The sequence below is a fragment of the Lepidothrix coronata genome, unplaced genomic scaffold (assembly GCF_001604755.1).
Source record: "Lepidothrix coronata isolate B3197 unplaced genomic scaffold, Lepidothrix_coronata-1.0 Scaffold4, whole genome shotgun sequence".
Classification (NCBI taxonomy): domain Eukaryota; kingdom Metazoa; phylum Chordata; class Aves; order Passeriformes; family Pipridae; genus Lepidothrix; species Lepidothrix coronata.
Genome location: NW_016690184.1, coordinates 4147397 through 4165138, shown reverse-complemented (window position 1 = coordinate 4165138; position 17742 = coordinate 4147397). Strand labels below are relative to the sequence as shown.

Below are 17742 nucleotides of genomic sequence, written 5' to 3'. Positions count from 1 at the left end.
TATCATATATAAGCACATTGGTGGGTAACATTGACAAAAAAAGTGGTAAAGGAAGGAAAAGGGAAATATTTAAAGGGAAATATTTTCTTTTGTGTCACATTTTGTAAACTCAAATTTGATATCCGTACTTTTGTTGAGAAGGAACATCTTAATCCTAGACTAATCTAGTCGAGGCCAATAGAGGCTATGCCAAAATGGTGTGTCACCGTACTACAATGTGGATACTCTCTCTTCCTTCCTGCATGCATACCTTGCAAGAGGATGCATGGGAAATCTGAACCAGAGAAGAGCTGGGGTATAGTCTGGTGAGGACCATGGTTCTGAAGGACAGTAGAAAAGCAGGGGTAAAGGCCCTTGCGTGGAACTTAGTTTTAACAGAGGAAACTATTAAATGGAGAAGATACTGTATTACTCATTCAGTGAAAATGAAGGTAGCAGTCCAAAGTCTTAGATGATTTATCAGTGTGATAAATAAGGAAGGTTGGACAGGAGGGTAGAAATGCATATATAAACTTGATCTCCAGTCAACTTTGCAAATCTGCACCTAAGATTTTCAAGCAATTCAACAGACAGTGGGACTAGCAACCTTTTCTAGGTCTTACTGTAAAATACATTTACATATGCCATCTTGGCTGTTGTATATTTGTGGCTGATGACTCAAATTTTCTTTGGCCCTGTGTGCCTAAAGTTTAACACCCTTTTAAGAACTCAAGGTGCATTGGCAAACAAAACTCCCACACTCATATGCATATCCGCTTTACATAGGAATCACAAACACATGAACTCCACTTACAATTGCTGAACAAATGTATCCATTAAACTCAAAATGGACAAATTTGTGCTTAGTCAGGTCAACTAATAGAATGTTTCAAATTAGGTGGACTTCAGAAGGAGTTTCCTCACTAGACCCTTCGATTTTCAGTTTGGAGACTCTCAGCTCATTGTAAATCCAATTCTAAAGATTAAATCCTGCTCTTTTCTGCAGTGATCTCTGAGAAAGCTTGAATACATGCATTCTTCAAAGGCACATCTGAGCATGAAGTCCCAAGAAATTTCAGTAAGAATCAGTTACTCAAATGTTGACCCAGTGAACAAAGTCCAATATATTCAGCTGAACCATTTTGAATGTTTTCTGTCAAATGGAAAATTATTCCTTTCAAATGGATCTACTCAAGGACCGGCAGCTGAAAAAATGCCCCTGTTTTTAATACACTAAAATCTTAAATATAAGTAAGTCTACAAAGATATGCCATAGATAGACTACATTGTCAACTACGGAAAAAAAAAAGAAAAGAAGTAATAGACAGGAAAAATATTTAGAACCTATCTTTTATTTTCATTTTAAATGTTCACTCTCTCTGCTGATGCAAAAATATCAAAGCAAATATCATAACTAGACATACATGAGCAAATTTCTCTCTTAGCAACTCAAGTGCTAAGTGTATTAAATTAATGAAAGAACCCAATCAGCATCAAAGGAAGGAGAATTTGGCTCAGTAAACATCAAAATGATACTGCATTAAAAAAATATGTGATTTATTTGTCTGTTTATATAGTGGATAAATAAATTGTGAGGTTATTTTAAACACAGATAGAGAGTTTTCCAAATCTCACCATGATTCAATACAGTGATTTTCATCAGGAAGATCCACAGAAACTGATTTCGTGCTAGCAATGACATAGTGTCTCTTCAATTAGCTTGGGACAATTGGGAAATGTATTTATCTGACATGTGGCAACAGTCAAATAGAACTAGAAAAATGTTGTATCCAAGATAATTCTCAAGATTTTCAGTATGTAAGGAATGCTGAATTAAAAGTCAAACCATGACAATCTCTAAAAGTATATATTTATGAACATTTGGGGTAATGATAGTTCATGAAGGCTTACGAAAACTATAAAAGATATAGCCATGCTACATGCATCTTAATCTACAGCCATGCATTATCAGTAAAGTCCATGGGAGACTGCATTATATCTAAATTTCAAGCAAAAAGCAAAATAACAAAATACACTTTCAACAAACACTGAAATATTAATTACTATTTTAAAATGCGTGGATTTTTAAAATTTAATTTATATTTTAAATAATGCTTGGAGCATTATGCAGTAAACAATTAAACAATTTGAATGAACCAGTGGTTCACATAAAAAGCATGATATGTAAAAGAAATATAAATGAATGAATAGTAGAATCTTTTAATTCTCCACAGTTTAGTACAAGTACCATGGAATAATCAGGAAAACTGTTTCTTTTCACAATGTACTCTCCGAAACCAGCATCCTCAATATTCCAAAATGTTGTAAAGAAACAAAAACAAACAAGCAAAAAAGAAGAAGTAGAAGAAGAAAGCAGGACCATGCTCTTCACCCACGCACCTGGAGGAACAACTCCAATACCATCATCAACATCATAATCTGAGATGTCACTATCACTGATTGGCCGAGATCCTGCACAACAGTAAGGTAAACAAATACCTGAACATCTGGTTGTGTTATAAAATGTAAGAATATGTTCATTTAACATACTACTGAAACTAAAAAGATGATTTTAAGTGAAAACAATAGAGAACTAAACTGCAATGACTAATTGACATTTCACAAGACAGCTGTGCCAATTTAACATCTTACAGCTGCTGCAGTCTCCTTTCCCTTTCTCTTTCTCTCAATTCCTCAGTAATCCTCTACTAGAACAGTTTATCTCACTAAGCCTGCAGAAAGCAAAACTCAAATAAAGGAAAAAAATCTCTTTTGTGCTATTTCTGTGAATAAGCTGAATCAGCTTGCTGAACAGGAAGGGAGATGAGGCAGCATATGGTGAGAGAGGGGAAGCGGAAACAGCACTGCCAGCTTTTAGAAAAGCTCAAATATCTCATGAAAACTAACCTTTAATTTGCTCTGTCTATACATATCCTCTGTTTGGGCATGTATGCAGCAATTACAGCAGTATGACATATTTATAATTTATTCCTGAGTGTTCACCAATTTCCTACACATTGGTTGGAGTGAATGACTTCCATGTTTCAAAAAGATCAGAAAATAGCTTGGAAATGTATTTTAAAATAATGCCCTACACCCTTCATATACCTAAATAAATCTTAAATTAGTTTAAATTAACAGAGAAGCTACAGTATTCAAATATCTCAATACATTCCTTCTTTTAACGTGTCTCATACAAACCTGAAATCAGACTCATCAAAACAACTGTACTTCCCAAACACATGCATACAATTTCTCTTTGCTGCCACAGTACATATCTTGTCTAATTGTATAATGACCATACTGGAGGTTGAGACTAACTTTATGCATAAAGTGTTTTTAAGCCTTGTAAGTCTTTAAAGGCTTCCTTGTTTTAAAATAAAATGCTTTTATTTATTAAAAAAAGTATCCAATAATTATGACTTTTCTATTTAAAAGGAAATTTATGCAAAAAAAACTCTGAACAATTTTCTTCTGCCATAGAAAACCAACCAATTGCAGTAGTTTTCACCTACTTGAAAGCTATGCATCGCAAGTATAAGGCTGGCATGTCATAATGTCATAATTTACATCTCCTTTCTGCCACACATTTTCATTATTTTTAAAGACTATGAAATAGTATTTTTATCTTGTATAGGGAATTTAAATACCCTTATACCATATATAGCATTTAAAGTTTAAAAGAGCTTAATGGAATTTGGACCTACTTTGTAATTTTTTGCTAGTGCTTTCTCCACCATGAACATGTCTTCTTGGCATGAAAGGTGATGGCTGAGGCAGAGGTAGTGAAGATTCATCATGTGTCTGTAGCTTATACCAATGTGGTTCATCATCTAAAAGTGCTGTCTCCAGCTCTATAAGAATCTAGTATAAAAATCATCAGGTTTTAATTTTACTTTTTGAAGGCACACACAGAAACATACAAAATATACATATACATATGTATTCGATGAACTCAAAAGAAATATGATTGTATGTATCACCTCTCCAAGAAATTCACTCTCTTCTTCTTGTACTCTTGGCTGGTCCCATACAGTTATTTCAAGCATTCGTTCTCTAAAATCTCTACGATGTACATGTGAGTAGAGAAACGTTTGGTTCCATTTTGGCTCTAGACTTTTCTTTACTGTTTTGGTCCTTCTTTTACTCTTATCACTGAAACATAAATAGTGATTGTAAATTGTCTGTAGAGATAAATTGCAAAATGCCATCTACTCATTAGCACTCAACTGTTTTCATTCTTTCTGATCTGATAATGCCTACATGAAAAAAGCATTTGCTGTACAGTGAATTGCATTCATACAAAAGTCCACAAAGTTAACTTGATACTGACTTGCATGATTGAAGCGCAGTTTTTTGTTATAAATTATCTAGCTGTAAAAAGTTGTAAAAAGGAGTTCTTTACTTCATAATCATTCATTAAAAGTTAATTCAATACATGGTAAATTACAACATAATTTTCTAAACTGAAATTCTACTACCTTCTGTCTGGAAGAAAATACATTTTTACATAGGGATTTCTGGGGCGTCCATCTACTCTTGGTGGCAAATCTGTTGCTTGCAGAACATTTACTATTAACTGATGTCCCACTTTGTCATACCAGAGTTTAACCTAGAAGAATCAAGTTAACATTATTGAAAATTAAGAAAAAACAGAATTTTCAGAATGCATCACAATAACCACAATGTAAAAGTAACCATTGTTTTTTCTAAGAGACAATAAGATGTTTTTATTTCAAATCCCTTAATATTTAACTTTGATGAAAAAGATAATGGTGTATACCTGACTTTTTTATTTACCACATCTGAATAAAATGGTGGTGCCTGATTATACTTACATTATTTACTATACTCACTGCATAATCTTGTATCTGTGAGTGCATTTAAACCATCATATGTCTTAGCTCTGAAGCTTAAAACTACATTAAATAGTAAGCCCTGAACGCAGCTAAACTCAAGACATAGTTGAAATCTATGTACTCAAATTTGTAACCCTTTCAAATGTTCTTATGAAAAATATAATATAAAGCTAAATAATTTCTTAAGAGAATCATAATATTATGAAATTTTTGAGCCTGCTGTACACTTAGAAATTGATACGATCAATATAAAAATGTAAGAATGTACAAAACAAAGTCTAAGTACTTACAGTATATTTAATAAGAAGAACTTCAATTAGTATTACAGACAGTTCCAGGATATACTGTGTATCTAAATTAAAATGCACTACTGAATGCATTAACAACGCTTAACAAATGCTTAACAAATACACAGCTCTTTAAATGCCCCCTTAAAGAGGATAAAGTGATACTATCCATAATGAGGATAAAGTGATACTTATGCTTGTTATCTGCAGATTACTGGGCAGGTACAGAAAAGTCACCATTTTCAGTGCAGGGGCCCCAAGATGCCAAGTTCCAAGACACTTTTAGGGGCTCCTTTCAAGGTAAATTCCTGTGCTCTTTAGGTATTAAGACAATTCCTTACTTCCACTATGATTACAGTACTGGCTTGTGAGTGCATAGAGAAGGTGTTAAAAAACATTTGAAAGATGTTAGTCTTTAGCAGCAACAGACATTTCTCTTGATCTCCCAACAGACCTTGGGAATGTGCAGGGCTGAGGACCAGCACTTCATAAATTTCAATTAACAACTCAAGAAACAAAATATGCTCACAGAAAGCTGGCCTGGTAGGACTTGTGGTGCATCCCGTAGGGCTCCAGGGCTGGTCGGAGATATAACAGAAATAGAAGGCCTTTCCATCTTCTGAGATTCAAAAGAACTTGAACCTAAAACCAAGTGAGAAACAAATGAAGTTACCATTCCAAATTTTGAAGCAAATTTGGATAACTTATGAATTGCTTTTTCTTTGAATTGTATAAATTTTGTACTTATACACACTATAACTGGATTAATATGCAGAAAGATTTTAAACTGATGTAGACAGCATGGTGAAAAGACTGCCTGCTTACCCTTACCCCAGATTAAACCTGTCATTTTTTGTGTTATTTGAAATAACATATAAAAAAGTGCTCCTCATATATCATTGACAAACCATAGCAAGTGTTGTAAATAAAATATTGTTCTCTGATAGAAATATACATCTTCCTTCCCACTCAAACTGTTCTGATTGTATGATCTCAAATCTTTGATGAATAAATCATATCTGTTTTATGGTTTATTTTTCTGGTAGCCTCTGAAATTTCAATAGGAAGCTGTGCAGCACATGCATCTGACATGCAGGGTGTTCCAGCAAGTGCTGAACATTATCAATTTTCCACCAGTGAAAAAGAGCCCTCAGTAATGATATGAGCTCATGACAGGTTTAACAGCACTCATTGACTGCACGAGGCCCTGTCCCAGGGAGCATATCTGGTTGCATCTCAGAAAAGGCTCAGATGACAAAGGAGTGGAAGCCCTGGCCCTCACATACTCAAGCTAACTACGTTCAAATGGCAGAGCTGAAAAGAACACCCTTCTTTTGAAGCATGACACACAAAAAAATCACCTAACCAACACTTAACTAAGAACACTGTCAAGAAAAAGAGAAGCAAGAACACTGGGCTTATGCTGAATGGTGCAGGAGGTAAAATCCCAACACCATTTGTACTTTTGGCAATCTCTTATACCTGTTTTCTCTCTTTTGTTAGGGAAAGTAAATAACTGTTTTGGGCCATAGCATATATACAAGTAGGGTACTAACAACAAAATGTATAGAAGAAAATAAGGAAATTATGCTAACATTTGAAATCTGTATAGCTCTATTAAAATCTGTATTGCTTCACATTTAACACACAAGACCAAAACCCACCAAATTTCGTCACACAAAAATCTCAGCACCAATGTGATTTCCAGTGATCATCTTTCATATAAATTCATAGAATTTCAAAAAATTCAAGAAAATTTATAGCTGAAACAATTGTGCAAGGTACATTATCATGCTTAGAAGACAGAACAAGGAATGTACTCACTAGACTCTAATGGGGGGTGAGAAGTCTCAGGAATCCGTGGAATATCACTAAAATGTGAACACGTAGTAATTAGAAACAACAGTGATCAACTTCAGCTGTGACAAATACACTTCTGGAACAGTTTTAGGATCTGTTTCTGTTCTAATGGGTTACAAGGAAAGAAAGAGGAAATATCTAAAATCATGCTTTCCACGAGCATTCACAAAAATCTTACTAATGCAAACTACTTCTTTTAGGTTAAGGAACTATCAGATGTACCAATATGAGCACTGCAATGTTAATATTGTGGATGGATTACATGATACTTTTACAACCAGAATACAGTAAGAGTGCTTTTAGGAAGAGTAAGGTGGCAAAACAAAGTACAGCTATGGATGTTCAACTATTTTTTGGAGGAATAAAAATCAAAAAAAATAAGACAAAGATTAACTCACTAGTAATTTTTATATAAACGTCTCAAGGAGTTCAAAGAATGAAACTGATGAAAATGTCTTAAAATAATAAAAAAGAAAAACAAATGACATTAGGAATGTTAGACAAACAGGATAATGCATTTTTCCAAAAGATTAAAAAAAAAATCAAACTATTTTAAAGTTGGGTATGGACATTTTTCAGCATACACATACCCAGCACATATACAGGCAATAAGCAAAATCAAACTGGTTAAGTGCACAAATATCTATCAAAATTTGCCATCAACAAATTTACTCTTCTATCCAAATGTGGATGACACTAGCTTCTGGTTCTCTTCTATTCCTAGCCATCATTGAAAATGCATTGCAAGAGCAAGAAACAACTGCTATTTTACAAATCTTAGCAAAGCAGATGAGCAGGAAAATGGAAACAAATCTCTTCGGTGAATTACTCCAAAATATTTCCATCCAAACAAACTAATCCAAAATTGGAACTACAATAACATTTCTGAAGAAGATTTACAAGATTTTTTAAGTCTATAGCTGAGCATTTTAAAGGTATTCAGGCATTTGTCTGTTCAGTGAAACATTATTTTACTGACTTGGAAGTCAATAAAATTAAGACTCCTATGTATATAAAAGTCACTTATGAAAAAGAAACAGACACTTGTATCAGAAAAGAAATGTCGCAGTGACCAATCAATCTTAAATTCACTTTTCATGTCCTGCATTTTATGGTGCCTGTGTTTTAAAATAGACTATTTCAGCTCTGAATTAATGTCTCACATTAGCTTACATCTCATATCACTAAACAAGAATGTGCTTCTCCTTGTCTTGACTTTGTAAGACAAGGGTAATGTGGTTTCCTCAGACTCATGGAAATATAACTGAATTAGACATTCTTGACATGGCACAGCACTACTGTACAAACATATGAACAGATTAATGACCTGATGCACAGCAGAGCTGCTATGCAGACTTCTTCCTCGTAACATTTTCTCTCTTTGCAGAGGAGTATTTTGAGGGCATTTTTCCCCACCTGAAATATTTACTTACCATACTCAAACAGATTTTTCTGTTCAATACAATGTTAAGTTTGCAATGTTTTCTGTGCTAGAATATGAACACTCTCATCTGCAGTACTGGTAAATGACAAAAACAATCACACCTTTCCTAATACTTTACTTATCAGACAGAAAATAATTGAAAATACAATTTTAAAAATGCATTTGTCTAAACTCTTTGTTTCCTTGACAGAAAAAATATGAAGTAGAACATAAATTTCAATTCCAGACAAAATACCTGGTTCAATAGAAATGTTATTTGAAATCTCTAAAACTTAACAGTACAATGGACAGGTTTTAAAAAATATATATACATATAATTTATATATATAAAAGACATAGTATTTAGATATATATTTGTATAGAGAGAGATATATTATGCATGTGCATGTGTGTGTATATATATACAAATTATTGCCAGAAAATCTCTTCCCTAATATATTTATCTTGTTTAAGTAGAGCTTCACAGTGCAAGGCACAAAAATAAAATAAAAAAATAGATGAGGAAAGAAAGTATGTAGTATAGCACTGATCACTAAACTTGTGTCAGAGTATTCTAATAAGCTCTGTAACAGTTCTGCTTTCTGCTGTCGATTTCAAAATGTACTGAAGTATACCTATCCTTCTATCTATATGTGAATTTCTTACAAATTCAATAATCCAGTTTACATAATAATTTCTTAAATATTAGATGCACAAAAGAAAGGTAACTGGAGTACTAGACTATCAAATATGTGAGTGGTATTTTTTTTAATGTTAGCATTTTATTAAAGAATGAAAATTCTAAAAGGAAACTATAACCTAAAACTTTTTATGTAAAAAAATTGGTCTTATCTAGCCAGCTTTTAATTTTGGATTGCAGAAAATATTCTGACACTATGATTTACAAAAAAAGCTCTTCAGAAGAAGCACTAGCTCACGACTTAAAATATTCAAAATTAGACTAGTCAAAGAAAATTATAAAAACAAAGGGAAAAGTTGCACAACTGTAATTTCACTCCCCTTTTGGAGTAATATGAATGTGAGAAAAGTAGTGTGAGACATGCATCCAGTAAAGAGCTCCCAACATCAAACTTTGTCTTTCTATCTCTACCTTGGAAGGCTAAGGAACTTTGTGGTCTTATGAGATATTACACATTATTATCTCATGTCTGACCCTTTCACACCTCAATGAATACATAAATTACACCAAACTATACCTTAGGTTGAAACTACTCTGTGCAGATATATGGTTTGTGAGACATATATTTTGTAAAACACAGGAACAGCTATAATTTCTCTGACTGATATAGTCAGAAGGCAAACCTAATTCAAACGTGGCTGTAACCCACACTTTTTCAGGTTGCTCTAGGAACAGACGTATCATCTTCTTCACCCTAGAGAGTTTTAAAGACTTTCTGAGTACCTCTCCCCCATGCTCACTCTGCTATTTCCAAAACCATTCCTTCCCATCAGAACCTGTAGATCAATCTGCAATATGCACTAATTGCAACACTTGAGAAGCTCTCTGGAGTTCAGTACTGCCTGGTTTATGATGGAGGTTCAGCCCCCTTGCAGGGACCTAGAGCACAGTAATGGTGCCCACACAGAGGAGCTGAATCACACCAGAAAAACAACACTTTCAGCAGTTTTGGAAATCCAAGCAAAGATAGCTAGCATCCGACAAAGAAAAGAAAGGCAAAGGAAAAAAACATTTGTTTTACCTGCACTATCCCATAGAGCTCATCCAAGCACACAAGAGACAGTTAGTTACCATGCCATGTTTCTTCTCCACAAAGCACACTGCCAGAGGATTTTCTATGCTGTCCTATGTTAACCACCTCTCACATTGCATGCATATTCATAGGTAATTCTTCCCCTCATATTTAGATAGCCAACCCAATAATTCTACTTTTTATAGGTTTCTTATCTACCTTGTGTTGCAGTCATTAGCACTAGTCCCAATTAGCTTCTGTGCAGTTTTCATGGTACTATTGTGGTTATATTGTTTATTATTGTTATGCCTTCATCTGCTAATAGTGTTATGTGCTTCACATTTTTCTCTAATAAACATCCTACAATCATCCATTACTCAAAATTACATTTGCTGGTAGACACAGAAATCCAAATTTACAAGACTGAGCAAATTGTTTGGACAGCGATTTTGTAACTGGCAGTCTAATTTGCGGGCAGTCTAATTTGTGTGCTTACAGTCCTTCCATTATTCACTTAAGACAAACTGTGTTATATTTTGGCTTTTTAGACCTAATATGCTAGGAATTTTTAAATCAAGACCATTAACTGTTCTGCCACATTATTTGCATTATTAATACTGAGAGATGAAAACACTTAAATTATGCAGACCAAATAACATTTTTTGAGCCTTTTGGGAACCTATTCCCTCACAGGAATTTAAGCTGTAATGGATTATCACTTCATGCTGTATAAAGCAGCTTCAATTTTGCTGAGTCAGCGCCTAAAGTAGCCACCAGAACTTTGATATACCAAATTTGCTGGATGAGATGAAATAAAATTCCTGGTCATGAGCTTGAAACAATGTCATAGTTTGGTAAACAAGACAAGGTGAAGGTAGGGAGAAAATCAAAGTAATCTGTTAATGCAAGAAAAGCATTTCCCATTATACAACACAATTTACATAGATTATTAAAAAAAAAAAAGCCTGTGCAGTATGCTCTTTCTTTTTGTTTAATAATATCAGAATTTCCTTTGTTGTATGTCTGAAATTTTTGGTTATTTTAAGACAAAAGACAGGTAAATCCCAATCTGACACAAAAGAACAGGGCTTTGATTCATTACTGCTGGAAAAAAAAGAACTATCTGTAAATTTCAAAGTTATATGTTCTAGTCACTTTGGGATATTCATTTGTTCTTCTCATTAAAAAAACCCAAAACAACCCAACCCTCAAGCAAAAGAAAAAAAATTGAGACACAGCTTTACATGAATAGTGTTACATTACATAAAAAACCTCCATGCCAAGACTCCATTTATCTCAAAATAAAAGCACAATCTGATGTGCTCTATTTTTACTATATATGGAAAAACTATGCATGCTTCAGCCAAAGCAAAACTTTACATTTTATTGGTACTATTTCTGGGTGCATTTTTTAAGTGTAAAATCCACTGCTCATATTCAGGAATGTTCTTTGATTTTAAACACACTTCCAAAAAGTGTAGTATTTTCTTTCAGTTTTTTTCAGGAATATGTCACTGGAATGAGGTCCCCTTGTACTTCATTTCTCAAAATTATTAGATTTATCAAATATGTAAACTAAAATAATTCAACTGTCTTAGTATTGAAATATTAAAAAAAGTTTTAATACTTTAAAGTTTGACACATAACATTTGCAATTATATTGATCCAATTATTTAAAATACTAATCTAGAACTTTGCTTTTACATAAGTTGTACAAATAATTTTCCAGGTTTTCTTCCATCGAAACATGGAATTAAGTCATGTCCAGTATCAACATATCTCTTTTTTGATCATTTGATCATAAAAACTCAACTTCAAAAATTCTTTTAAGGTATTTTATTTTAAATTACAAAGATGTAGGATTGAATTTGCAATTTTCAGTCTAGAACATCTGCTCATTTATCTTACTCAAAAAATGTAAAATAAGGTTTCTATTCCCCCCACAGTCTTCATCTGTGGGGGATCACTCAAAGGCAGAATTTATTTGCAAAATATAGCTAGACACACAGAGTATAGACAAAATCAAAAATCAAAATGTAAAAGAAGAATGTTTTAATCAGCGATAAAACTAATAGGTTTTTGTTTCTAAAGCTGAAAATATATCATTTGAGACACGTAAAAATTATAATTAGGAGGAAAAATAGCAAATTCAAAATGAAATAATCACGTGTAAGGAGGAGACAGTTTATCATCTACCTATAGGGCAGTGTTATTTAGAGATATACAGTGAGTGCACACGAAATCTGAGAAGGTGACAAACTATAAGAAGATTTAAATCCTTTTAATTTTAATTTTTTTTAACTAGTCAAGATTACTTTTTATTGTTAATCACATGACTCTGTTCTGCAATATAAATGTGAATTTAAAATATATGATTCATATTCACTCCCGTAACACAGCTCAAAACATTCTTGATATCAATGAAACAACTATGACAATTGCAGGGCCAACCCCACTAATCTTAGCAATCCAAACAGATTTTATTTTCTTTCTACGCTCTATTTGGGCTATCAAGAATATAAGAATTGTTATGAACCTTGATTCATAATAAATGAAAATAAAGATTATAAACATAAAATGTTAATGCTAATTTTTGATGAAATCTTTTATTTCCATTTTTGACTTTGATGACAATCATTTAAGGATAAATACAGTATTTTCAATTTAGTGTTATGTTTCCTTTTTTAAGCTCTTCAAAGAAGGCCTGTTTAAAATCCTACTAGCATTGACTTCTTAGGAATCCGAAATGCTTCTCTATAACTCATGAAGACTTGTATCATTTATTCTGATCTAGTGAAGCTGAAAGCCTGAAAACCGTGCTGAAAAGCAGAGGTGTACTTAATTCACCCATTTTCCTTTGCCACCTGGCAAACACCGTCATATTCCTTTGACCATACAGAGAAAAACATTTATACTTATATATACATATATTATACATTTGTCACTGCAAAGATCCAAGATTGTAAATGGTAGTGAAGAAAATGGAATATATTGAATGTCAGTAATAGAAAGTGAATCATATTCCATTATTAAGCAATAAAAAATAATGAACTCACAAATAATCCCTTTAGAAGACCCATTAGCAGAAGTAACAACTGTGCTTAAGAAACAAGTCTTTAGCCTTACCCAATAGGCCTTGAAACAATAATTTCAACTTGAGGTTCTGATTTTGATTCTAAAATAATGTTGTAAACTTCTTCATTTGTAGCTCCAGGCAAGGGTTTACCATTCCATTCTAGAACTTCATCCCCTTGAATTTAAAGAGAAGTTTATTTCATTTTCATATTCTTTTACAAAGAATTAAATTTATATTAAATACAAGTAACATTGCCTGAAATAATTCAAAAAGCTGTGCTGAAACAAAAAAAAAAGGGTTTGAGACACTATCAAGGCTTCCTTCTCTGAACACAGCTACACTTTGTAAACACAAAACATATTAAAGAAACCACTTGTGCAAATGTATTAAGTATTTCCAAAATAATACAGGACCTGTTCTTGTGCTATGAAATGAAATTATTTTTAAAAGAGCCTTTATTAAGTAGTTGTAATGAACCTGGAAAATAGGTTAATCTTCAAAAAATAAAAACATAAATACCTACTATTAAGCCTTTAAAAATCATGATGTTTTATTACGATTTACATACTCTACATCTTGATTTCCCTACAGAAAGGACAGCCTTCACTGTCTATGTCAAACAAATCAAAAATAAAAGCAATGAGCGAGCCCCTGTCTCCTGAGGATGCTGGGGGGGACACAAAGGAAAATATGAACTGAAAGTCATTTAGATAATCTTCTTTATTCAGTTCATCATTTCCAAAATTTAAACGGTATATACATTACATTGTAATTTGGCCTTTATAAAAGGTGAAAATCTTGAAGTAATTTTTCTGAAGAAAGATCAGTATATACAATTAAGCTGCAGGAACCGTAGGGTATGTTTTATTTCTTACACCCCATCATACGCAGCAGCCAAAAATTCATAACCACTCTCTCATGTCAAAGTATTTTATTAAATTTATTGTCTTTATTGACAATGGCTTTTATGACAATGACTTTATCAGATTCAGTCAGGAACAACCCTTCACATTCTGGCTCTGCTCCTTTCTGAGGAGACGCAAGCCAAACGATCAAACTTGCACTTGTTAAGAAGCCAAGAAAAACTATCCTAAGTCCTATCTAATAAAACATATTGCTTCAATTTCTCCTTCTGTTCAGCGATTGTCAGTCCTTTTTCCAAAACAGTCTATATTTTGGTATTTTAAGAAAGTACTCTACAGGATATATCCACAGGAATATCCACACGATATTCCACTGGCTTTCAAAGCATTCTTTAAAACATGAGTGCTTGCTAATGACAGATTTAACAAATGTTTGCTGACTTAAGTTTAATTTTCTACCACGCTGTTTAGATAATATGTTTTAAAATACTTCTGATATTTATTACATAACATTCTGCTGGGAGGGAACAAGAATTAGATACTGCCTAGGAATTTCCTTTAAAATATATACAACCTAGTGAAAAAAGACTCAGTTTCTTCTGCAATTCTGACTCAATTTTAAAGCTAACAACTGTTATAAACTAACACTTCTTTTTCCCCCTTAAAATAAAATCTAATTTCTTCAGAGATAACTTTAGAGATAAAAGCATCCCAGTCATGAAAAGGAACAAGAGGCGGCCAGCTTTTGCAATGGCAAAAAAAACCCAACAGGGGCATATGTGAAATTTGTAACACTAAAAAATGAGGATTTAAACCTAATTTACACAGGAATGAATCTATCATATTTTGAAGAAGACAAACTATACACAACATGATTAAGAATCTTAAAGAGACACATGTAAGGTGTCTGTGCGACTATTTAGATGACTTAAGAAGCTTTTTTTACTTTTGAAAGCCATTAGGAGATCAAAACAAAAAAATTACCCAGATGATTAAACATTAGATCATCATAGTCAGAATGCTAAATTAACAGAACTGATTCCAATTACTCTTTCTGAAAACTAGATCCAAATGGAGATTTGAGTGAAATGACACCTCTGCTAATAATAATCAAATCGCCACCATTCATCTTTTACTCAGTTCTTATCTTTTTGACCAGCCAAGCCCTTTTACATTGTCTCTTTCACCTAAGATGATGTATGTAAGACTTACGATCTGATTTCTGCTGTCAGTAACAGTAATGGAACAGTAAAACACCATTCAGATAGTCAAAACTCGGACATACACCTGACACAGTCCTGTGCAAGCCGCTCTAGCTGACTCTGCTTAAGCAGTGGGGCTTGACTAGGGATATCAAGATGTCCCTATCCACCTCAACCGTTCTACGATCCTGTGATGCACTGCTACAGTTTCAGGTGAGATAAACTCCCTGGTCCTGCATCCCACTGTAGTAGCTCAGATTAGGAAGTCAGTGAGTGAAGCAGCTGTTTAACACCTTACACTGTAGATGTTTAGGACAACCAAAATATCTGCACAAAGCCAGCTGGCAGACCTACAAGACACTTGCACTCTTATGGAGGCACTTATGCAGGTGAGGCATATATCCCAGGATATCTAAGATGCCTCTAGGAAGGAATATTAACGGATCTTGCATTCTACCCCCACTTACTGATTCATGTTCAGCAGTGATAGTTTTCAGACTTATGCTGAAAATCTCTGGGCTTTTTTGAAGTATTGATTTCTGAAATAGTAACTTGGATTGGGAGATACCTCTGGGGGTCAGCTAGTTCAAACCCCCGCTCAAAGTAGGGCCACCATCAAAGGATAGACCACGTTGCTCAGGAATTTGACCAGATGAGATTTGAGTCTCTCAAAGGAAGGATATGCGTCCCATGGGTAACCTCTTCCAAGTCTTAACTGACCTCTCTGGTTACAAGAAAAAGGGTTTTCACAAAGAGGATATCCCTCATTCCAGCTTGTGCATGTTGGTTCTTGTGTGATCAGTGTAATCTTGTGTGATCACCTCTAAGAACAGTTCCAGCTCTGGGGTTTCTACTGCCTCCCACTAGCCAGGTAAAAACAAGAATTAGATCCTCCAACAGTCTTTTTATTGCCAGTCTGAACAAAAACATTTTTCTCAGCTTCTTGTATCTCACATGCTTAATTAATTTTCTGTCCCTCTGCCCAACCTAGTCCAGTCTGACAGTACCTCTTTTGTACTAGACAAGCCCAAACTGGACACAGGACACCAGACATGGTCTTATAAGCACTGAATAAGAGCAACAACCACCTTTCTCAATCTGCTGGCTACAACTGTGTTAATACAGTCCTCTGCATGACTGGCACTTGCTGCAAGGGCGCTTTGCTGACTCATGTTCAACTGACTGTCCTCCAGCACCTCCAGACACTTCTTTGCCAAGCTGCTCTCTAGTTGATTGGCTCCTAGTGATTACTGTGATGTTCTGTTCCTCATGCAAGACTTTATATTTGCTGTTATTAAAATTTAAGAGGTTTGTATAATTACTCAAAGATTTATCAACTACACAAATTTTGGAGGTTTTCTGTAAGGGTAAAAGTGCGTTTTCCTAACAGCAAGGACTTGTCCACACCTTTTTTGTGTGTTTTATTCCCATACAATAGGACAAACAGCCTTTCATGCATTGAAAATATGTGCAAAACAATGTATTTTCTCCATGAAATAATTCTGGCTATAAAACTATTTTTAGAAATTAAAAATAGCCTTGATTTTAAAAAAAATCTCTAGACCAGACATTAGAAATGTATTATTTCAGTCCAAATAGTTCAAGATTAGCGGAGAGGAACTTTTTTTCTTTAACTATAAGCTGCATTTAAAGTCTATATGCAACTATAATAGTTGGTGCTATCAATCCCAAGTATATTGACTCAGTAAAAAAAAAATTAACAAATGCCAAAACAAAGTAGGATATTTTTAGAGATTCATCATCCTTTCTACTTCTCTATTACTATCTGCATCATGCAATTATCCTAAATTTATACAGGTTGACATGGAACATCTGGGTTCCTGGGATGCTGCACCAGCTTTGGTTTGCTAAGACAACATTTGGAAAGCTCTTGCTTAGAGCCATGATAAAAATATAAACCACAAAGAAGTTACTTTGAAAACCAACTGCTGTGCATAATTCTCATTTCATTTAGAAGCTTTAAAAGTGCCAACAGCACATCCAGTTATTTGTAAATGCAATATATATATCTTACAGAAATGAAACATTTCAGGACCATTTTCTTGGCTTGTTTTCCATTTTTATTTGTAACAATTCACACTGAAAGAAGTACTAATAAAATCCACTGTGTATGCAGTGTGTCATCCTTCAGGTGACACTATAATAACTGTAGTGAGTTTTGTTTGTCACAGTCAGTTTAAAAAAATGTTTGCATGGCTCCTGTAGAGTGTAACAAGCAGCTCCTGAGCTAGCAAACACAAATTTACCAGTGATACTCAGTCCTGACACCAGAATTACTGAGGAGTTTCTTTTATTTTGCTAATACATCCAAGCAATTGGAGCTAATAATAAATAAGAAATGTAGGCAACCATGGTATTCCATAATACATTACAGTGGCATTCCATAATAACATTACAGTATTGTATTTTAAAAATATTAGCATATCATATGATGAATGTTAATATAACTTAAAATTTGCA

The 17742-nt window shown here is 33.8% G+C and overlaps 1 protein-coding gene across 42 annotated transcripts in view; it reads right to left on the bottom strand.

The window, feature by feature from the left end:
- RIMS1 (regulating synaptic membrane exocytosis 1) overlaps positions 1–17742 on the bottom strand; it is a 321858-nt gene that overhangs the window by 117186 nt on the left and 186930 nt on the right. For 39 of the 42 annotated variants that reach the window (XM_017826326.1, XM_017826433.1, XM_017826365.1 and 36 more), the window contains 7 exons: positions 13247–13370; positions 6950–6996; positions 5655–5767; positions 4461–4591; positions 3963–4134; positions 3687–3843; positions 2380–2451 (listed from right to left, as the gene is read on the bottom strand). In XM_017826326.1, coding sequence (XP_017681815.1) covers positions 2380–2451; positions 3687–3843; positions 3963–4134; positions 4461–4591; positions 5655–5767; positions 6950–6996; positions 13247–13370 — 816 coding nt within the window. The remainder of the gene's footprint in view (positions 1–2379; positions 2452–3686; positions 3844–3962; positions 4135–4460; positions 4592–5654; positions 5768–6949; positions 6997–13246; positions 13371–17742) is intronic. The other 3 variants (XM_017826185.1, XM_017826147.1, XM_017826154.1) reach the window with 1 other exon arrangement.